The sequence below is a fragment of the Zeus faber genome, assembly GCF_960531495.2.
Source record: "Zeus faber genome assembly, chromosome: 20".
NCBI lineage: Eukaryota > Metazoa > Chordata > Actinopteri > Zeiformes > Zeidae > Zeus > Zeus faber.
Window position 1 is genome coordinate 28,211,896 of NC_137207.1, and position 19,984 is coordinate 28,231,879.

Below are 19,984 nucleotides of genomic sequence, written 5' to 3' on the forward strand. Positions count from 1 at the left end.
AGGAGAGTCAGCCAATTAACAACTTGGATTGTGGATTTGGGTTTTTTTTGTTTTTTTCTTCTTGCAGTTGAAAATCCTTCCTGATCTTCCGTCTTATCCCAACGCCAGCAACACTTGTTTTTCGGAATAGCCCCTACCGCCTCCCTCCCACTCCCACTTTGATTCCTCCTCACTCCTGTCTTCTGTTGCACCGTTTGAAGTAAAGCCCCGTTAGCAGCGGGAAGTTGGCTGTCGACACTTCCTCTCTCTCCTCTGGAGGAGGGGTGGGGGTTGTCGCCGTGGAGATGGGGAGCTCGGCCTCGTCCCTGACGGCAGAGACTGAGTCGGACCATGGCTTCGGCAGCGTGCCGTGCCCCTCGCCGCCCCCCTCTGTGGGCTGGCTCCGGACCAGCCACAGCAGTCCTGTGTGGGGGGCCACCTTCATCACCCGCCAGGCTCAGCCTCCTCTGCCTCACCGTGAGCGCAGGTAAGGAGAGATGCACCATGGGAGTGAATTAGACCGCACCCTCATCTGTCAAGAGGTTAATTTCAGGTTGAACTATCCAGTAATTAAAGCTGCACGGTGGCGCAGTGGGTGGTGCTGCTGTGCTGGGGTTTAAACCTGGACCTGGGTGTCCCTCTGCTTGTGTGGGCTTCCTTCAGGTCCTTTGGTTTCCTATCATGCCCAAACACATGCAGGGCAAAAGGGCTCCTTTTCTTTTCTGGGTTTATCTCATTTCCACCATTCTCCATTAAGTTAATGAAAATAACTAGAATAGTGATTATGTGAGAATAGAGGACAATACCACTTCATATTTTCTGATACTGACACTGTAATCTTGATTGTATCGCGATACTGATGGCAATCTGTTATTTTCTCTCTTTTACAACTAGTAGGTTTTCAATTCACAACTTTTTGTTGATGCACTAGGCCATCCTAAAGTAGCGTGCTAGAAAATTGTGCAGACCTAGGAAGGAATAATGTTGCCAACAATGTTGCCACTGCTTTCTTAAAACCGGTTTAAATATTTTTCCAAAGAAAAGACAGCGTCTCATGCTAACTGTGTTTGCAAGGCTGCAGAGGGTATCAACTAGCCCAGCTCCTGTGAAATGTATCAAAACGGGGGTATACCTTTTTAAAATGAATTCAATGTAAATAACAACAAGGTATTGAATATTTCAGATATTTCTCATATTGTGACTAGTTTATTTTCAAATCTTAATTAGAAATTAGTGTAACTGTGATATGACGGTGTCTTCATTTCCTAAACTGAGAGTAAAATCAAACGATGGCGTCAGGGTCGTCGTCAGGACAAGGGGCTTCACGTGCGCACTGGGCCTGGCGTGCACTCTGCATCTGTTCTCCGGAGACGCTCGCTGCTGTATAGCATGAAGTTGGATATTTCACGCTGGGCCACTCTCTTCAGAAAGAGAACTCCCACCGGCAGCTGGAGTAAATCCACTCTTCTCATCAAAGGTTATCGAATCAGAGCCTGCGTTTTCTGATGTTTCCTGACCACGCACCCAAAATCTGGGTAAGCCGGATTTTGGAGCCAAACCCTCCCTCCGCCCACCCCACCCCCTGCCCTGGCTCCTCCATCTCCCCCAGCTCATTTTGGCAGGGCTGAGTGGATTGCCTGGGCCGAGCGCCTCGACCTCTGTGAGCGCAGGGGAGAGCCATTCTGGCTGGGATTACTTCCCCCTCCGCCCCCCCTCGTTCAGACAAGAAGGCAATATTAACAACTCATCACTGGCTCCACTTTTTTTCAAAGAGCGCAGTGGAGGACGAAGGCGATTTGTCTGTCTGGCTGTGGCCACATGGAAGTAGTTCAGCTTTTGAATGATTACCTGGTGATCGCCGCCCTAGACCTTAGTCCATCAGAATGACACTCTGCAACGCAGAAAATAATAACCACAGCTCTAATCGCTGTCCTAGTTCTGCACTTTAATGTTGGTGGAATCATGTAGAAAAAGAATCTCCACACTTGGAAACTGGTTGTCTAAGCTGTTAGAATCACTGCCAAGTTTCAAAATTCTGACAGTTGATTGGATGTAGGCGCTAAATGCAGGTTTCACTTTCTCTAAAGATTACCTTGCTAAATGCTCTTGTACCCTTTTTGAATGTTGCTAAACGGGATGACTGTTTGCTCCCCTTGTGACCCGGGTGAGACGGCGGCCACCAGCCGGCCACCAGGCTCACCAACAGATGGTCCTGGCAGCCGACGAAACCATTGCACGGCAAACAGAAGGTTTATAATGACTGCTGTTGCCGCCCCACGTTAAAGGTCTGACCAGCTTTATTCCTCATGGAATAAAGGCCAAAGCCTGGTGTTTCCAGGAACTGGGGTTCTAGTGCTTGGTGGTTACATTGACTGGGGTTCTAGGGTTTGGTGGTAACATTGACTGGGGTTCTAGGGCTTGGTGGTAACATTGACTGGGGTTCTAGGGCTTGGTGGTTACAGGGACTGGGGTTTTAGGGCTTGGTGGTTACAGGGACTGGGGTTCCAGGGCTTGGTGGTTACAGGGACTGGGGTTCTAGGGCTTGGTGGTTACAGGGCCTGGGGTTCTAGGGCTTGGTGGTTACAGGGACTGGGGTTCTAGGGCTTGGTGGTTACAGGGCCTGGGGTTCTAGGGCTTTTTGGTTACAGGGACTGGGGTTCTAGGGCTTGGTGGTTACAGCGTCTTGGGGTCTGGGGGTCACTTTGTGCATGCAGGTTTGGGCCTGTTACATTTCCCTCTGTCTGTATTACCAGATGAAACCAGTTGTTCTGCCTAATGACTCTCTCCCTTACACATCAGCCTACACATCAAACTACACATCGTAGTTTGGGGCAACATATGAACGAACATGCACATACATTTTTTTTTTCCATTTGATTCACTCTGTCCATTTCTCTCTCTCTCTCTCTCTCTCTCTCTCTCTCTCTCTCTCTCTCCCTCTCTCTCTCTCTTGTATGAGCACACATGCAACAACATACATTTTCTACTTGTTTTTTTTTATTATAAACCATTTCCAGTGTGGATCAGGATTATAGATGTCCATCTTGTTCCAAGGTGTTCTCTTTTTAAGCCGCCACATTTGTATATTGAGTTTGTTTTCATTTCAAGGTGAAATATTTGAGGGAAGATATTCTTTTGGCCCATCTTAACAGAGAGTAATAATATCGTTGTCTGCTTTCTCTGGTGTAGTATTTTGTTTGTGTTTATATCTTCATCACCCTGCATGTGTTGTGTTTTGTCGCCATGTAATCACACCAAACTCTCCCCGCGTCATCTCCGTAGCTTCTTGGCTGTCGCCGTTGGTAATTCCCGAGGTGTAGTACTGACTCATCTCCTTCTGACTCCTCCAACGCTGACAACACCGTAACAGCCCCAACCAAACCCAATGAAGCCGACTCAAGACGCTTCTGTTTTTGAAGCTTAATGTCTCTCCTGCCAATTCGGGGGGAAAACCGGTTTGTTGCTTTGAGTTTTTGGGAGTTCTTATGGGATGGGACCCGACAGTCAAGTTATCGCAGAGTTCAAGTTCAAGTTCAAGTTCAAGAGATTATTTGTCACATACATATACATACGGTCATACATATATGCAGTGAAATGTCATGAGTTATTGATTCTTCGGAGCTGATCCAATTTTCCAACAATGGACGTCGTTATTCATTCACTCGGGCTCTCGTGCACGCCTTTCATCCAGCACTGGTCCATTCTGGTGCTTTCTGCTGAATGCCTACACGCACACTCTCATTTCTTAGCAGTCGGGGGCCATCTTGGCCCCGGTGGTGCTCCAGGCATCACAGGGCCTCATCATTAGCCGGGCTGTTGTATAACATCGTCCCGTGGTTTTTCAAAGCAGGGATCTAGGCCCCCTGGCTGGGCCACAAGAAAGCCTTATGGCGGTCCCAGGAGTTTGGGGGGTAAACGTATTTGAAGTACAGGGTTTCCCCCAGAAAAGTTGTTAGGCCCGCTGGCAAGTATGTGCAGGGTGGGGGGGGGGGGTTGTCACCGTTACGGTACTTTATTTGGCACTTCAGTAAAATAAAATATATCTAAAATAAATAGATGAATAGATACGGGACTATCTTTTTTATTTTCTATTTCTATTTTTGTGGAAAAAGGGAAAAAAAAAATGTGATCGTTGCTATTTTAGAGATTTTTTTATGAACTCATCACATTTGTCCTTCATTCATTTTCATATACTTTTCTCATGTTAACAAATAACTGACAGTCTGCATGAACCAGGTGTTTCCTGTAGTGAAAAGATTCACGACCCGCCTTTTTTTTCTGATGGCTAAGCGACCATAATGTAACATTGACGAGCACTGCTGCTGATTGGCTCTTGACCAAAAGGCAAGTTGAGAGGAAAGGGGCGGCGCGTCATACAGAGGATTACAGAGGATTTCCTGCAGTGCACTCCAAGCCATAATGTTCAGTGAAGGTGAGTGTGGCCGTTTCGGAGCACCGGAGTGCGGATATTTCAATTGGCAGCTCGGGAACGGCACCGAAATCTGTCTTGCAACTAGGTCCGATAGATACCGATGGTAAAGGTACAGGTGCTTTAGTGGTACTGGGTGCCCAACCCAATGGGATGTTTGAAACATCCCACGCATGATCATGTTTTGATTCAGAGCGTGCACTGAGAGGAGGGGATACTCACCGCTCCGTTCTGTGAGAGAGAGCGAGGGAGAGATGAAAAAATATTCTATGTGGTGATCAATGTTGATTTTTTGATTAAAATAAAAATAAAAAACAACCCTAGAAATAAAAACAAAAAAGGGTTTTAGTTTGACTTTATAAATGTAGTATGTCTTTATTCAAAGTGCCTTTTGGTCTATCTCTACGATGGATATGTTAGTGTTGCTTCACAGTTTTTGGATCCACAGAGCCTTGTTGAACCTTCAACTTTGCATATCAGGGCCCAACAGTAACTTTCAGAAGTGGTGGCCAAGTTGGGAGTCACACATAAACTGTTGGTTGGCCAGACTGACAAAATGCTTGCCGGATTTATATAATTTTGTCATTGAATTACACGACATGTCGTTTAGCTTTTGCTATTGCCCAACACAACTTACAGCAAGTACATTGGTCATAGTGTCATTGAATGACGATGATCCCATGTAATAATAGTCCTTATTTCAATATTCTCATTTGTTTCACCATTTTTGTCAGAGTAAATCAACCCGCCAGAAAAAAAAATTTCCTTGGTGGAAGTTTCCAAACATACCAATGTCTACCACACTTTTTTTTTTTTTTTTTATATATAAAAAGTGGTTGATAACAGGGAAACCAGACCGCATAACATGGGGGACAATGGCATGAATTGAGTTTCCCACAGCAATTGTTAATGTGGGACCTTGTCATTACACGACACTCTATTAATGAAAGATATATGATAATATTGAATTATAGACCAGCTCAAACCTCTCACAGCTCACCGCTGGCAGCTGTGGCCAGTGTCAAAAGAGAATTTTGTTTAAAAATGGTGATTCATTTTTACAAACTAACAAGCAGTGTGTTTGTGGAAGACCACGCCGCTGTTTTTAAAGCGACTGTTTGGCATATTCTTCAACCTTGTTGAGGCTTAAGCTGCACTTGCAGCTCGTTGAGCAGCTACAGACAGATTCCTCCTTCGTCTGCGTGGAAGTGCAGCTTCTGCTGTCAGCCACTGTTTGCGTCAAACCCTTGAACCACGTTTTGTTGGTTCAGGAATCCATCTTCCCCTGCGTTCATCCCCGCCGTCCCCATAGCAACAAGGAGGCTGGTTTGTGGCCAATCATACTGTAGCTTCTGGCAACACATGCCTGACTATACATACATAAACACACACACACATACACACACACATTTCTATAACAAAGCTTTGAGAACCGCTGTGCAGCGGTGCTTAGAGGAAGTTCTCTCTCTCTCTCTCTCTCTCTCTCGCTCTCTCTCTCTCTCTCTCTCTCTCCTGTGTGAAGCTAATGAAGTTGGGCAAGCCTTGCTCAGCTGTGACAGAGCATGAAATATAGAAACAGCAGAGAGCTGTGAGCGTGGCTTAAGCAGGACTCATTGTTCTCCAGCCTTCCCTTTATTCCCCGACATGGAGCTGCGTTGTTCTTATCCCGCTCCGGTCCCTTGTCCCGCTTAACAGCCCCATCCTTGTCTCAATTTCAATTTGTTTTCACGGGCCCGGTGGTGACTCATTGGCTGGAGAAGTGTTACTGTTGTTGTCGTCGTGCCCCCTCCCTGGAATACTAACCCTCGGCCCGATACAAGTTGGACGGCACCCTGTGGTGTGTTCAGCACAAGCCCACATCAACTCACCTGTTAGTGGTGGACGGAGGTTACCGGTTCGACCCCCGAGAGCCCTGAACGCCTGCATCCGCCAGCGGTGTCTGCTGGAGGGCGGACGCCTCCCCGCCGTGATGGATAGTGCTGTTTACGCCAGCTCCATTGCACTGGCTCGCTTCCCGTTAATTGGATTAAAGCTGGTGTACTTGGACTCCAGCCGCCTGCTCGCGGCCCATGGTTATGTCTGAGTTATTTCATCGCGTCTTCCTCCCCGTTCGTCTAGTCGGCCGCCACGCTGCGCCGTGCCCTGGAAAACATTGCACTGATGCAGCACAATCTCAGCCTTTCGGTGCCTTGCGAGCGACATTGTTCTACATCCCTTAATCACACCACCTCTCCCTGGTTGCCATGGAAATTTGTTGCATATGCTTAGTAGGCTATTTTCAATCCTAGTCTTGGAAACCACAAACAAATAGCCTAGTGGCCTCGCTGACTAACATACCGCGTTTGATCTGTGCTCCGAGGTTGTTCCAGGTCAATGCTGATTGATAGTGCATGTGGATTTGCAAATCAATTTAAATCAAATATACTTTACATTAAATTACATTACATCATTTAGCAGACACCTTTGTCAGTAGTTATCACACCAACCAGCTAATCCTTCTAGAGGAAAAAGTTACATTTGTTTTTATTTTGGAGATTCTTAAGAGATCTATAAAATTAAATCTTCACGTGGTTCCTTTTGACCCCACTTTCACATGTCAGTGCAAGGAGGGTCCGGGTGTCGTCTGAACAGATGGCTCATCAGTCTGCATCGAATAAGAAAATCCTTCCCAGTCCGGCCTCTTCTCATTACCAAGAATGAGAAGAGGCCGGACTGGGAAGGTTGCACCTTCTGGAGGAGCCCTCCTGACTGCCTACTTGTTTAAACATTCCCCTGCAACCCCTAACCCGACATCTCGTCCTCCCTACTTCTCTCCGAGTGGAGGACTTCCTGCTGACTTCCTGCTTCCTGCCGCTTGTCTGCAGATACCCAGCCAGACGCTTTCCTCTGTTTAAAGATTCAGACTTCTGCTGTCACCAACAGATCCACCTGTCAAAAAAATGACTGCCGAGCTTCTGAAATATTCAGAGGCTTCACCACAGCCTTGAAGTGTTTTTCCCGCCCCGCGTTGCTTTTCAAAACGCCCTCGTTCTCTCCTCAGTGCTCAGTATCAGTTTATCTAGATACGGTTTTATGGGGAGCAAAGTCATGAGGCGTCTGGCGCTCTCAACGTGGTGTCATTAGCCTACGGCACATAGGGATGCCTATGGAAAACAAAGGGATAGAGTAGAAGGAGAATACAGTAGAGGTGTAGGAGGCTCCCTCCTCTCAACAGATATCACTTGCTTTTCAAGGAAATCATTTTTTCAATCAATTAGTCAATCTACATAAGCGTCCCATCTAGATGACGCCCGCACCTTGGGGAGACTGTGAGTCTGAGTTCTTTCTGGTTAGAACTGTGTGAGCAGACCCAGTGTGTTGCATCACTCATGGTGTGATGTTTGAACAACGGCCTCCTTCTTTTAATGGCGTCCCAGTTATCTTTCAGATGTTGTTCCACATCACGGCCCCATAATGCTGCTTTCTCATTAGACGGGGGAGAGCCTAAAAAAAAAACCTAAAGTGGAAAACAGGCTCTCGGCCCGTGTCCTGGGTGAAGTGTGGTAATGTCTCTTGTTTTAAGGACACTCTTTGAAAAGGCCTTTTGTCTCGTTTTTTGGTCTCTCGGCGCTGCATTACTGCCCATACTCCACTGTGCAGCTAGTGTGTTCCAGTGACCAGTCTTGATGGATTTACTCTTGTCTGTAAAAAGAACCTTTACTTTATCATCTTAAGCCCTTTTCCCACATAGAATAAAAGTCGTAACTCCACTGGCAGTGTTCCATATTGGCCTTATGTGGGAAAAGGAGCCGGTTTAGATGTTCTGTAAGAGTCGTTCCGTCACTCTCCCCACTCTCGACCTCGTATCATTTCCGTAACCCATCATGTACTGTATTAACTAGGGATGAGCGCGATTGGTCGACTAGTCGATTAAATGTTGCTACCATCGCTAGTCGGCACCAGAAAGAAGTCTAAATAGCTAAACTGACGAGGCCCTATTACTAATTTGTGATCCACCGCGTACCTCATTTTGCGGCTTTCAAGATTTCATTTTCAAATAATTTCATCATTCATCATTTGAAAGTGGAGAATCAGAGCTTCCAAACAAGGTGTCACTTGTGCAAATCAAGCAAATATTTTTAAAGCTATGACTTGTTAATGACAAGGTTGTGGTAAACTGTCATTCTGACATAATCACCTTGAAAGTTTCACTTTCACCAGGTTCATTCATTCAGCTCCCACAATGCAAATGGTGGAGCCAAAGCCTCATGGCTACTTAACATACTGCTGAATGGGCCAATCACCAACAGCTCAACAGCGCAACTCATTAAGTTTTATAAAGAAAAGCTTTTATTTAACAGTAAGAATGTACATGTTTTATAAAAGTGTAATTATTTTGGAGTTTAAAAGTACGGACAACATAACAAAATGTAGAGTCTATCAATATTATGAGTCTCAGAAAATCTGAAATCTAAAAATCTGTCACCAACCTCAACAGACTTCATCACGTCATCAACTTCTTCCGTTGTAACAACAACGGGTGTATCGTCGGTCTCCTCCAATGGTTCTTCAAAAATATTCTGTGCCATCGTCACATTAAGTGAGAAATCCGCGGTTTGAAATGTTCTCCAAGTCCAGTGCAATGTCACATATAGCGTCGCTGTGGGAGAACTGACTACCGTCGTGGAAAATGAAGTCCAGTACGCGCTGCTTACACTGACTTGGATCCGTGGCACTGGTCAAATTAAGGTCCGAAATATGATTCATAGCTTCCTCCACCCGCTTCACATACTCCATAACGATACGGAGAAGAACGTTTTCACAGACAAGTGAGACGGAAACAGCCCCGTGCTGCGCTTTAACCGTCTGTTTACGGAAGTGACACGTAGGTACGTGACGCAAAGGGATTTTCTTCTTTGCCGTTTCATTAACAGTGGCTCCGTGTGTGTAAAAGTAGTACGATTTAAAGGTTGAATTCTATCAAAACGGTTACACATTGAAACTTCACATCACATGGAATATGGAGGAATGATATTCACCTGGACGCTCGCTTTGAAGGAAACCATCGATCGTCGTTGTTCAGTGTCTTGGTAAGTGAACTGTGTTTCCCCATCTCATCTAACGGGAATATTTAACTCCACGGTTTAACATTTTTCTACTATTTATAAAACATACTCGGTTTTGAAAATATGTTGAGAGATTAAAAAAACACAAAGGAACAAGAATCTGGAAAAATCTCATTTTCCTTCAAGAAAGGTTTTTTCAAATTATTTGGCTGCGCCTGGCGATTACACATTTATTAAAAAACAATACATTAAAATTACATAATGACATAATCTGCACTGAAATCTGCCATACGGAAGATCGTTTCCTAGTGTTGACGTCGCATGGCCGCGCCCGTTTCGGGATCTCCCCGTGGGCTCGGGCGTACCACCAGCCCACCTCCGCCCAGTCCATCAGGGAGGTGGAGCTTGAGCCCTTGCCATATACCTGAAAGATGGTGAACTATGCTTGGGCAGCAGCATTTTAAAATACGATTTGGTTATTGAAGAATGTGGTTAACGTTTTTAAATGGCTCTTGTAATATATGCAATATTTTTTACAATAATCCCAATATTTTTTCAGCTTTTTAGACTGGTTGACTAGTCTAAGTTTAAATTTCCCTTTAAACACAGGGGAAATTAGTCGTTAGGAACATCCCTATCCGTATCAGTCATCTATAGTGGGGCAAAAAAGTATTTAGTCAGCCACCAATTGTGCAAGTTCTCCCACTTAAAAAGATGAGAGAGGCCTGTAATTTTCATCATAGGTTCACTTCGACTATGAGAGACAGAATGGGGGGAAAGAATCCAGGAAATCACATTGTAGGACTTTTAATGAATTAATTGGTAAATTCCTCGGTAAAATAAGTATTTGGTCACCTACAAACAAGCAAGATTTCTGGCTTTCACAGACCTGTAACTTTTTCCTTAAGAGGCTCCTCTGTCCTCCACTCGTTACCTGTATTAATGGCACCTGTTTGAACTCGTTATCAGTATAAAGACACCTGTCCACAACCTCAAACAGTCACACTCCAAACTCCACTATGGCCAAGACCAAAGAGCTGTCAAAGGACACCAGAAACAAAATTGTAGACCTGCACCAGGCTGGGAAGACCGAATCTGCAATAGGTAAGCAGCTTGTTGTGAAGAAATAAACTGTGGGAGCAATTATTAGAAAATGGAAGACCTACAAGACCACTGATAATCTCCCTCGATCTGGGGCTCCACGCAGGATCTCACCCCGTGGGGTCAAAATGATCACAAGAACGGTGAGCAAACATCCCAGAACCACACGGGGGGACCTAGTGAATGACCTGCAGAGAGATTTTGAGTGAAAACCTCCTTCCATCAGCAAGGGCATTGAAGATGAAACGTGGCTGGGTCTTTCAGCATCACAATGATCCCAAACACACCGCCCGGGCAACGAAGGAGTGGCTTCGTAAGAAGCATTTCAAGGTCCTGGAGTGGCCTAGCCAGTCTCCAGATCTCAACCCCATAGAAAATCTTTGGAGGGAGTTGAAAGTCCGTGTTGCCCAGCGACAGCCCCAAAACATCACTGCTCTAGAGGAGATCTTTTTTTTTTTTTTTTTTTTTGTCCTGCATGTGCTGGGACAGCTTTATGCTCATTAAATTAAAAAAAAAAGGTTAAAAAAATGAAAAGAAATACCAAACAGATGCAGTGTTCTGGGATCCGTCCGTAAAAAAACCCACTTTTTTTAAAATCACAACCTTCTATTACATTGCGATGTTGGTTTGAATTAGATTAATCGTTCAGCACAATTTTTAATCCAGCAGTGTTATGGATTCCACGTGGGAAAGGGGCTACAAACAATGGGGAAAAAGAGAGACCCTGTTCACTATTGTTCCACAACATGCTGCCTTGGTGTTCTGGTCTGGTTCTCCAGCTGTCATCGAACCCTCCCCCTCTCCAGAAGCCCCTCCCCTCTCCAGAAGCCCCCCCCCCCCCTCACTGGGTGATCAGCATGAGAACCAGACTCCTCCAGAAGCCCCTCCCCTCTCCTGAAACCCCTCCCCCCGCATCGGGTGATCAGCATGAGAACCAGACTCCTCCAGAAGCCCCTCCAGAAGCTCCTCTTTTCTCCAGAAGCCCCTCCCCACTCACCAGATGACCAGCAGGAAAACAAGTCTCCTCCAGAAGCCCCTTCCCTCTCCACAAGCCCCTCCCCCCTCACCAGGCGACCAGCAGACTCCTCCAGAAGCCCCAACAAAACCTCCCATAGCCCCGTTGTTCAGTCTGGGATCTGAGGGAGTTGAGGGTTATGTGAACCTTTTTAAAGAGAGTCTTCTGCACATCCTCCTTCACGCTGGCAGGACGATAGATTGGGGAGGAGCTGGTTTTTTAAAGCCCCGCTGGTCCCTCTCGAGGGACTCCCGACCTCAGGTAGATAGATGGCGTTGCTCTGGTAGATGGTGGCTCCACCCGATACTCCCCTTGGCTGCCCATCACTTCTGTGGGTGCAGTGCTAAGCGATGCTTACGCGGGCTAATTGCCTGAAGCAGGTGTCCTCATGGCATAGCCAAGGCCTCCATCTGGAGAGGTGGAAGTGACGCTTTAAAAATACTCACTTCACTGTAATCCCATAGAGAAATGATTCCCAATGTCTTTGACATCAAGGACCTTACATTTGACATCTGGCCAAGGACTCCATTCAATCAGATTTTTGGGAGTCTCTGCTGGGACCCCCTAGAACCTCTGGAAGCCACATTGAGAAGCACAGCAGTACATTATTTTTAAAATTCGGACTTGTGTGAGTATTTTTTAGAAGATCTTATCTCTGCAGAAAACTCTTCAGTTTGTTGTTCTTTTAATTTATGGATGTTAGTAATCAATCTACTATCAATTAATTGCTCATAAGAATTGAATCGATGAGATTTCAGATTCAACAATTAACTGAACAATCTGCGGTCGCGTTGTAGTTGTATCAACGCGAGTTTTCAGCTGTGCAGAGAGCCCAGGACGTTTAAAAAGCTGGGACATTCTCTTCACCGGACGATGAGGGGCAGTGGAGAAAGAAATACCCAGTGGTGCAGGAAGTAGTAGAAGAAGACGGAGGATCCTGGAAGAACAAAAAACATGGCTGTGCATAGAAAACGGGAGCTTCTCGATGCCGAGAAGGAAACTTTGTTTATTGTTGCTCAACGACTAACCCACAACTTGCACAAAGACAAGTCGTAAATATCCCTGTATGCGCGAACCAGCTCAGCAAGTCTTGCCTCGAACTTTCCCATTTTTAAACTAAATAGGGGGAAACGCCTCTCGCGCCAAGCTGCGTAGGTCCCCAGGCGCCATGGCGCCATCCCCTGGTGACGCCATGGGCTGTTATGTTATCGATTCATCGTTAATTGTTTAAGGTTGACAAGTATCGATTAAAGAAATTCCTGTAAATTTGAATCCCTAGTTTAAATAGGATTTCTTCTCCACCACTTTGTCTGATGTCAGATTTTGATCATGGGTTTGTCCAATGTTCCATTTCCAGGGTTCACCTGCTGGATAACTCTGGCACCTAACGTTCAAGTCAGCCTCGCTCCTACGGCCACTGCTTTTGCCTAACCAACGACCTCCCCCCTGACCGCAACTCACTCCTAAGGACACTACCGTTGTTTAACCAACGACCTCCCCCCTGACTGTGCCTCGCTCCTAAGGACACTACCTTTGTCTCACCAACGACCTCCCCCCTGACCGCAACTCGCTCCTAAGGCCAGATGTCTTGGAGCGACCGCATCTCGCTCCTAAGGACACTACCTTTGTCTCACCAATGACCTCCCCCCTGACCGCGCCTCGCTCCTAAGGACACTACCTCTGTCTAACCAGCCACCTCCCCCTTGACCGCACCTCGCTCCTAAGGACAGATGTCTTCGGAGCGACCGCACCTCGCTCCTAAGGACACTACCTTTGCCTAACCAACGACCTCCCCCCTGACCGCACCTCGCTCCTAAGGACACTACCTCTGTCTAACCAGCGACCTTCCCCCTGACCGTGTCTCGCTCCTTGGGACATTGATTATAATACCTTTTACTGACAGGACCGTTCTCCTGAAAGACACTTTGGATATCTTTTACGTTATTATAATACCTTTGTTACGTACCTGAAACCATAAGACAAGTTCCCATAATCCTTCACTTCACTGTCTCACAAAGTTTTGTTATATTCACCTCAACTCAAGACCACACTATGCTGATCATTACTTCATTACTTCCCAGTGTGCCCACATGTTTATGTATGTGTCCTGTTGAGAATTCTTCATGAAGGATCAGATTTTTCTACATGAGTAACTTAATTGAGTATTTAATTTGAGTATTTCCTCCTTCACCACCCTCAAGTGGAGTGCCTCTTAATTGGAGCACTTACACTTAATTACCAATTCAAGTGTTTATCTGCTGAACTGTTCTTAAGAAAAAGGGAATCTGTCAGTGAAGCGCCAATAACCCATCGACCGTTTTTTCTCTCCATCTGTCTCTATCTTTCTCTCTGTCTTTCTCACTTCAATTCAATTCTCTCTCTCTGTCCCTGTCTCTCTTTCTCATTCTTTGTTTCTTCTGTCTCTCTCTGTCTGTTCTTCTCTGCTGTCACATCCCATCCCATCACTCCATCCTCAGTTCTCAGCGTTAGACTGGCTGCTGTATAGACCCCCCCCACCCCATCCAAGGAGATGGTCACTACAGCGACCACCCTCCCTCCAAGCAGGGAGACCGTCACCACGGCGACCACCCTCCCCCCAAGCAGGGAGACCGTCACCACGGCGGTCCTCTCCCTTGTTCCTTACAGAGTATCCAGCTGATTTTGATTCCTTTTTGTAGACGATTTAAAACAGTTGGAGAAGCTAAATCCTCCATTCGTGAGCCGCCCACTGCCGTCACGAAGCCTCGCGTCGGCTTTTCATTCAAAAAGAAGGCGTGAAATTGAGTTTCGATCTTTATCCATGTCACGGGACGACAAAAACACTCGACGACGACCACTCCAAGATGAAGAAAAAAAGCTTGTTTAAAGTAATAGTTTGGATTTTTGTTCATCCATATTTCACCCCCCCCCCCCATTAAGTACATGGTTCTAGTGCTGACTGATTAAATCAGATTTTTCACGTCACCGCGATATGAACATGTGCGATACACACATCACAAAAGAAACGCGATGAATACCTTCCCGTTTACACCTGGGATGAGGATGCGTCCGGTGTAGGCGCTTGTGGTCGGATCACAGTTCCCTGCCCTGTGTGCGAATCACATTCATTTAGTTTCCTTAGTTTCTTGCGTAGAACATTTACCTGTGTCAGAGAATTGAAGTGGCGTCTTGTTTTTTATATTTATTTTAGATCTATTTGTTTTTGTTGGTTTCTTTTTTAACACCACTGAGTTAAGGGACCGTCCCGATCACTGCGTAATGGAATGAATGAAACTGAAGACCTGTGCGTCCCGTGCCGCGTCACGCACGTCTCCCCGTTGCTTTCCATTGCTATGGGACCTCATTTCGTAAAAACTGGATTTTTTTTTTTCAATGTAAATACTTGTGAATAATAAATCCTGCACATATGTTATGGGGAGACTTTCTCAATTTCCTGACCATACTTTAATATGACACCGTTGAGTACGTACTTCCACTTAATTGGTTGAGTATTCATGTGCAATTTGTTGAATAAATGCATGCTCAAAATCATTTATTTCATTTATTTCTTATTTCTGTGTGCAGAGGCTATTCAATGTTTGGGGTCTATGTAAGCAGTGTACCTATTAAAGCAGAAAAACATTGGAATTGTAAAGCTAATATCAATTAGCTTCAATATTTGTTTATTTAGAACAAATCATATCGCCATCGCAATATTGACCAACGCTGTGGCACATGGCAGATTGTCCCCATGTGGTGCAGGCCGAGTAGGTTCCAGCCTTTTCTCCAGACTGGACGCTCCATCCCTCCACCTGGAGTTAATCCAAGTGACGGGGGAGAAACGCACAATCTGCATTCAAAGCAAAACCAAAAATAATTACTTTTGGTTTAATTGCTGAAATAGTGGTTTTCATCGCTGCACCACGGTGTTGTACCCGGTGTTGTCCCCGGTGTTGTACTCTGATGGGTGACCTGACCAATTGTGACACTGAAGATGAAAATTGCTGCTTTTACTAAAGTAGACAGAAAGATAATGGTTATGCCAATATTCTGATAGACTGTATATCTCTTTATATTTAGAGGTAACCTGCATTTCTCTCAAATTTGTGGAAAAAACTTGAGGTTAGCCACTTTCAGCAAGTCAAAATATCTGCTTTTAAACAGTAAGTAACTTTCCTTGTGGCAAGCGACCATCTTATCGTCTATTTTACACAATTTGACTATTTTACATGTGTAGGAAATACAGTAATGAAAATTGCACCAGGGAAAACAGGGAATTTCGCAATAAAGCTACCACCCAACCAACATGTTTTGAGCAAAATAACCCCTGAAACTGGCAAAGTCTGAGTCTTGGCTGTGAACGCAGATTGGGGATTTCTCCCCCATTACTTGCATTGAACTGATGGACTGATGGAGTGTCCAGTTTGGAAGAAAGACTGGAACCAACCTGGTGTAGTACATTACGTACTACACCAGGGAGGAGAAGTGGAAAACAGGGATGGAGTTCAAAAAATCCAAACTATCCCTTTAAGGAAGCAGCAGACCACACACTCCCTCCGTGTGGTTGTGGGTCGGCGGCCCCTGAAGTCTGTTTGTTGAAGGTGGAGGTGATGGAGCCTCCCTCGGGGCCTGCAGCCACACTGACGCGGTGACACCGCTGCGTATAAACCCTGTTTACACTCCAGCGCTCAGGACGGATGAAGCCAAGGGGTCGCCGCGTGTAATGCGATTGGAACCTGTTGGCTTTCCAGAGGTTTTCCACGGAGCTGCTCTACGCCGCTCCCGCGCGAAGCCCTTCCCACTCCCACACGAAGCCCCTCCCACTCCCACGCTAAGCCCCTCCCACTCGCCAGGAAAGGAGCGCGACGCCTCATGGGGGGAGGCGGCGACGGGCGTTCACCACCACTCAGAACGAGGTCTGAGCTGAAGGTGCGTTAGATGACGCAACGGGAGAAATGAAGGTTTCTGAATTGAAAGTAAGGTTCAAGCGGTCACACCCTGTTTCAAGACCTCACCCCTCTGCTCTCCAAAGTCATCCCTTGATGACTGCTGTGTTGTTGAGCTGGTGCTGGATGGCTGAAGGCTCGTCCTGGTGCTCAGATGATGGACGGCTGCAGTGCATTGGGACTGTCCTCCAGGCAACGCTCCTCATGGGGTCAAGGGTCATTGGACTCGTTATGAAGTGAATTAAGTCAAGTAGCAGTGAGTGCACTGAGGGGCTCCAAGCACTGCAGTGTCTCTCTCTCTCTCTGTCTCTCTCTCTCCACTGTAAGTCTTTGGCACTCTGCCCAGTCCTGCTGCACTGAGCCACTCAGGAGTTGGTTATGAAGTGTGTGTGTGTGTGTGTGTGTGTGTGTGTGTGTGTGTGTGTCAGCCATGTAGCCATGTTGGATCACCGCAGAGTGGGAAGGATCGGGAATAGAACCGATTGCTCGGAGAACGTGTCGAAGGTGAAGTGGGCCGTTGCGTTCTTGGCGAGAAAGGCAGACCCCGCCACCAGGGGGCGTCGCACTGCGCGTGGATCTCTGTTTGCAGGATCAGTAATATTTAAGTGGTTTTCTCGTGGCTTTCCTGCTGCTGACTGGAGCTGCTGTTGGTGTTTTTGGAGCTAAATCTCGTGAAAAAATATTTATTTCATCTCATACAGAAATGAAATATTTTAATTCCTCATAATTATTCTGTAAACAGGATTAATATTGCTTGTTGTATCAAACCTTTTATAAAAATAATAAATAATTTAAATACAATACTCTTACTTAAAAAAGTGAATACGAATGAATATGACAATTTCATATTGAAAATGAATTTCAAAATGTGTGTAGGGTAGCACAGTATTACTAAGTAGTAGTTTATTTATTGAAGTGGAAGATAGATAACGAGCCAACTTCCAAACCAAGCGTCATCATGAGAAATTTAAATCAGTTCAGAAATAAAAACAAGAGAATTCTGTTCTCAGATGGAGACTGGACTCCTTTATCCGAACCAAGATGGCTTCCACGGGTGGTGCTGCAGGGGGTGGGGGTCATGTGAGAACAGACCACACACACACACACACAGACAGACGTCAGACATCTTCATCTTCTTGAGCGACTGGGGTTGAAAGGTGTTTTCTGTATTTTCTGTTGGCGTGAATGTGTCAAGCAGACTCTTCTCCCCTCATAGTATATCTCTCCATCTATAAACGTCTGTACACATCTCCAACACACTCTCTGTGAGTGGGCTTCATGGAGCTGACAGACAGGAACAGAAATATATATATATATATATATATATATATATAATTTCCCCAATGATGATGCAGAATTGAGTATTTTAGTATTTTCTCGGTGAAGATGGATGGGAAGATGTCTCCGTGTGAAGGTCTGAAATATGAAGGAGAGAGAGTCCCATTTGGAAAAAACAAGTTTGTAGTTTATCACACTCAAAGTATGAGTACAATGTCATAATAATAATAATATGAACTTTTATTTGTATAGCACATTTCACAAACAATATTAAGTGCTTAAGTGCTTTACATTAAAATAAGTCAATAGAATAGTAGTAATAGTGATAATAAACATGAAATGGTCATTTCATTTCATCTGAACTTTACCAACTTCTTTGAATCTATGAGCAGATGGTGGTTGATGGAAAACGTGTTAAAATTAATGTCCAAAACATTAATTTTTTAAATATTTTTATGGTAGAAGTAGCAAGGTTTTTAGGCCATACAGTACACAATAATAATAATAATAATAATAATAATAACAATAATAATAATTACAATAACAATAATAATAATAATAACACATTTATTTTGCATCGGGTTTTTCTTGCAACTCAAAGACGCTTTACAAGTAGAAAAGATGAGATAAAATCCACATTCAGTTTCAAATGAAAAAAGCAGCTTGCTTGCATATATTGAACCCGTATTTGACAATTAGGAAACATTTGCTTCAAATAGTCCAAGGCCTCACGTGACCCCCCCCCCCCCCCCCCCAGTGTGATCTCCTTCGACCCCATGAGGGTGTCTAGAGCCCCAGGTTGGGAAATCCCTAGTGTGGACATGATGTGGAGACAGAGCGACAGCAAAGTGGCTCCCGCTTTTATGTATTTAGCCTCTGGGGGAGACCGACCTGCAGACCCCCGCCCCCCCCCAGCAGGGGACCAGCACATCCTCTGTCACAGAATAATAAAAAGCTTCATTCTTAAAAACCTTGTTTCTCAAGCCTCTGCAGACTGTTCTGTCGTCCAAAAAGTCAATTTAAATTCTCTCAACATGAGTCTTTCAGATGCAGGGAACAGGTTTCACATTGATTTATCTGGTTTATAGGGCTGCCCTCGCTTATTAATGTACAAAATGACCTTTTGACATAATTTGCGCTGAAATGTGCCGTAAGGAAAATCCTTTTCCGGGTGCCGGCGTCCCCCTTGTTGGACCCCTTTTCCTGGGTCCGCGGTTCCCCACTTGTACTTCCCGCCCCTCCGCCCTGACTTCGCCACTTCCCAAGGACATGAACGACCCGCCCCTCCCCGGCCCCACGACCCCCTGGCCCCCCGGGGCCGGAGCGTTCCCAGCACCGCGACACTCTGACCCTTCTTCACCCTCGGCGAGTGGGCCTGTTGGCGGCACATGATGGAGACGTCATCAACACGCGACGCGCTCGCTGTGAATGATCCAGACAGTCACCTGCTCTGTTCACACATCGGTACACGGGCTTTGTACCTGGGTACAAGTCCTGGGGTGCTGGCTGGGTAAAGTCTGTTTCATGCCCGGTCCAAAAGATTCGGACATTTGAATCACACACACAGCTCTTCTGGGTAATGTCTGGATAGTCTGGTTTCAGGGTTGCAGTGCATGTGTGAAAGCAGCTGAAGACTCTTTTCCACGACTTATATTTGGTAGTGTATTTGGGGGCAGCCCTACTGGTTTGTAATTTAAAAATATATATTTTTGCATGTATATATGAATGTATGTATGTATTAGTGCTGAATGATTTGGGAAAAGAATCAAATAGCGTTGATTTAAATTTTATTTTTATTGGGGGTGAGAGAGGCCTCCATCAGGGGATGTCGATAAAAAGACAGTGTTGTGGCGCAGGCATCCAGCGCGGTAGGGGCCGAGTGTCTGGCCTGGAGTAGGAGCCGCTGCTGGACAGCCCTTTGATCAGACTGTGCAACAAAAATACTCAAACTTTCTTTTTTTTAATCACAGCCTTTGCCATTTCAATTGCAATGTTGCTTTAAATTGTGTGTGTGTGTGTGTGTGTGTGTGTGCGTGCGTGCGTGCGTGTGTGTGGGCGTGTGGGCACCCTAACTGATGCTGACAGTTGTGAACATGTTAATGGTTCTGACTTCATCATCCGTCGCCTGGAGGGTTCCCTCCATCCACCCCACCAAGCCTCCTTCTTACCCCTCAATCCCTCTGTCTTTATCCCTCCATCCACTTGCTCCTTT

General features: G+C 45.6%; 1 protein-coding gene across 1 annotated transcript in view; it reads left to right on the forward strand.

The window, feature by feature from the left end:
- Positions 1 to 284: 284 nt before the first annotated feature.
- The window catches only part of capn15 (calpain 15), a gene marked incomplete at its 5' end in the record, with an annotated part of 45,473 nt that continues 25,773 nt past the window's right edge, over positions 285 to 19,984 (forward strand). Inside the window, one exon of the mRNA XM_080021118.1 lies at positions 285 to 466. Coding sequence (XP_079877244.1) covers positions 285 to 466 — 182 coding nt within the window. The remainder of the gene's footprint in view (positions 467 to 19,984) is intronic.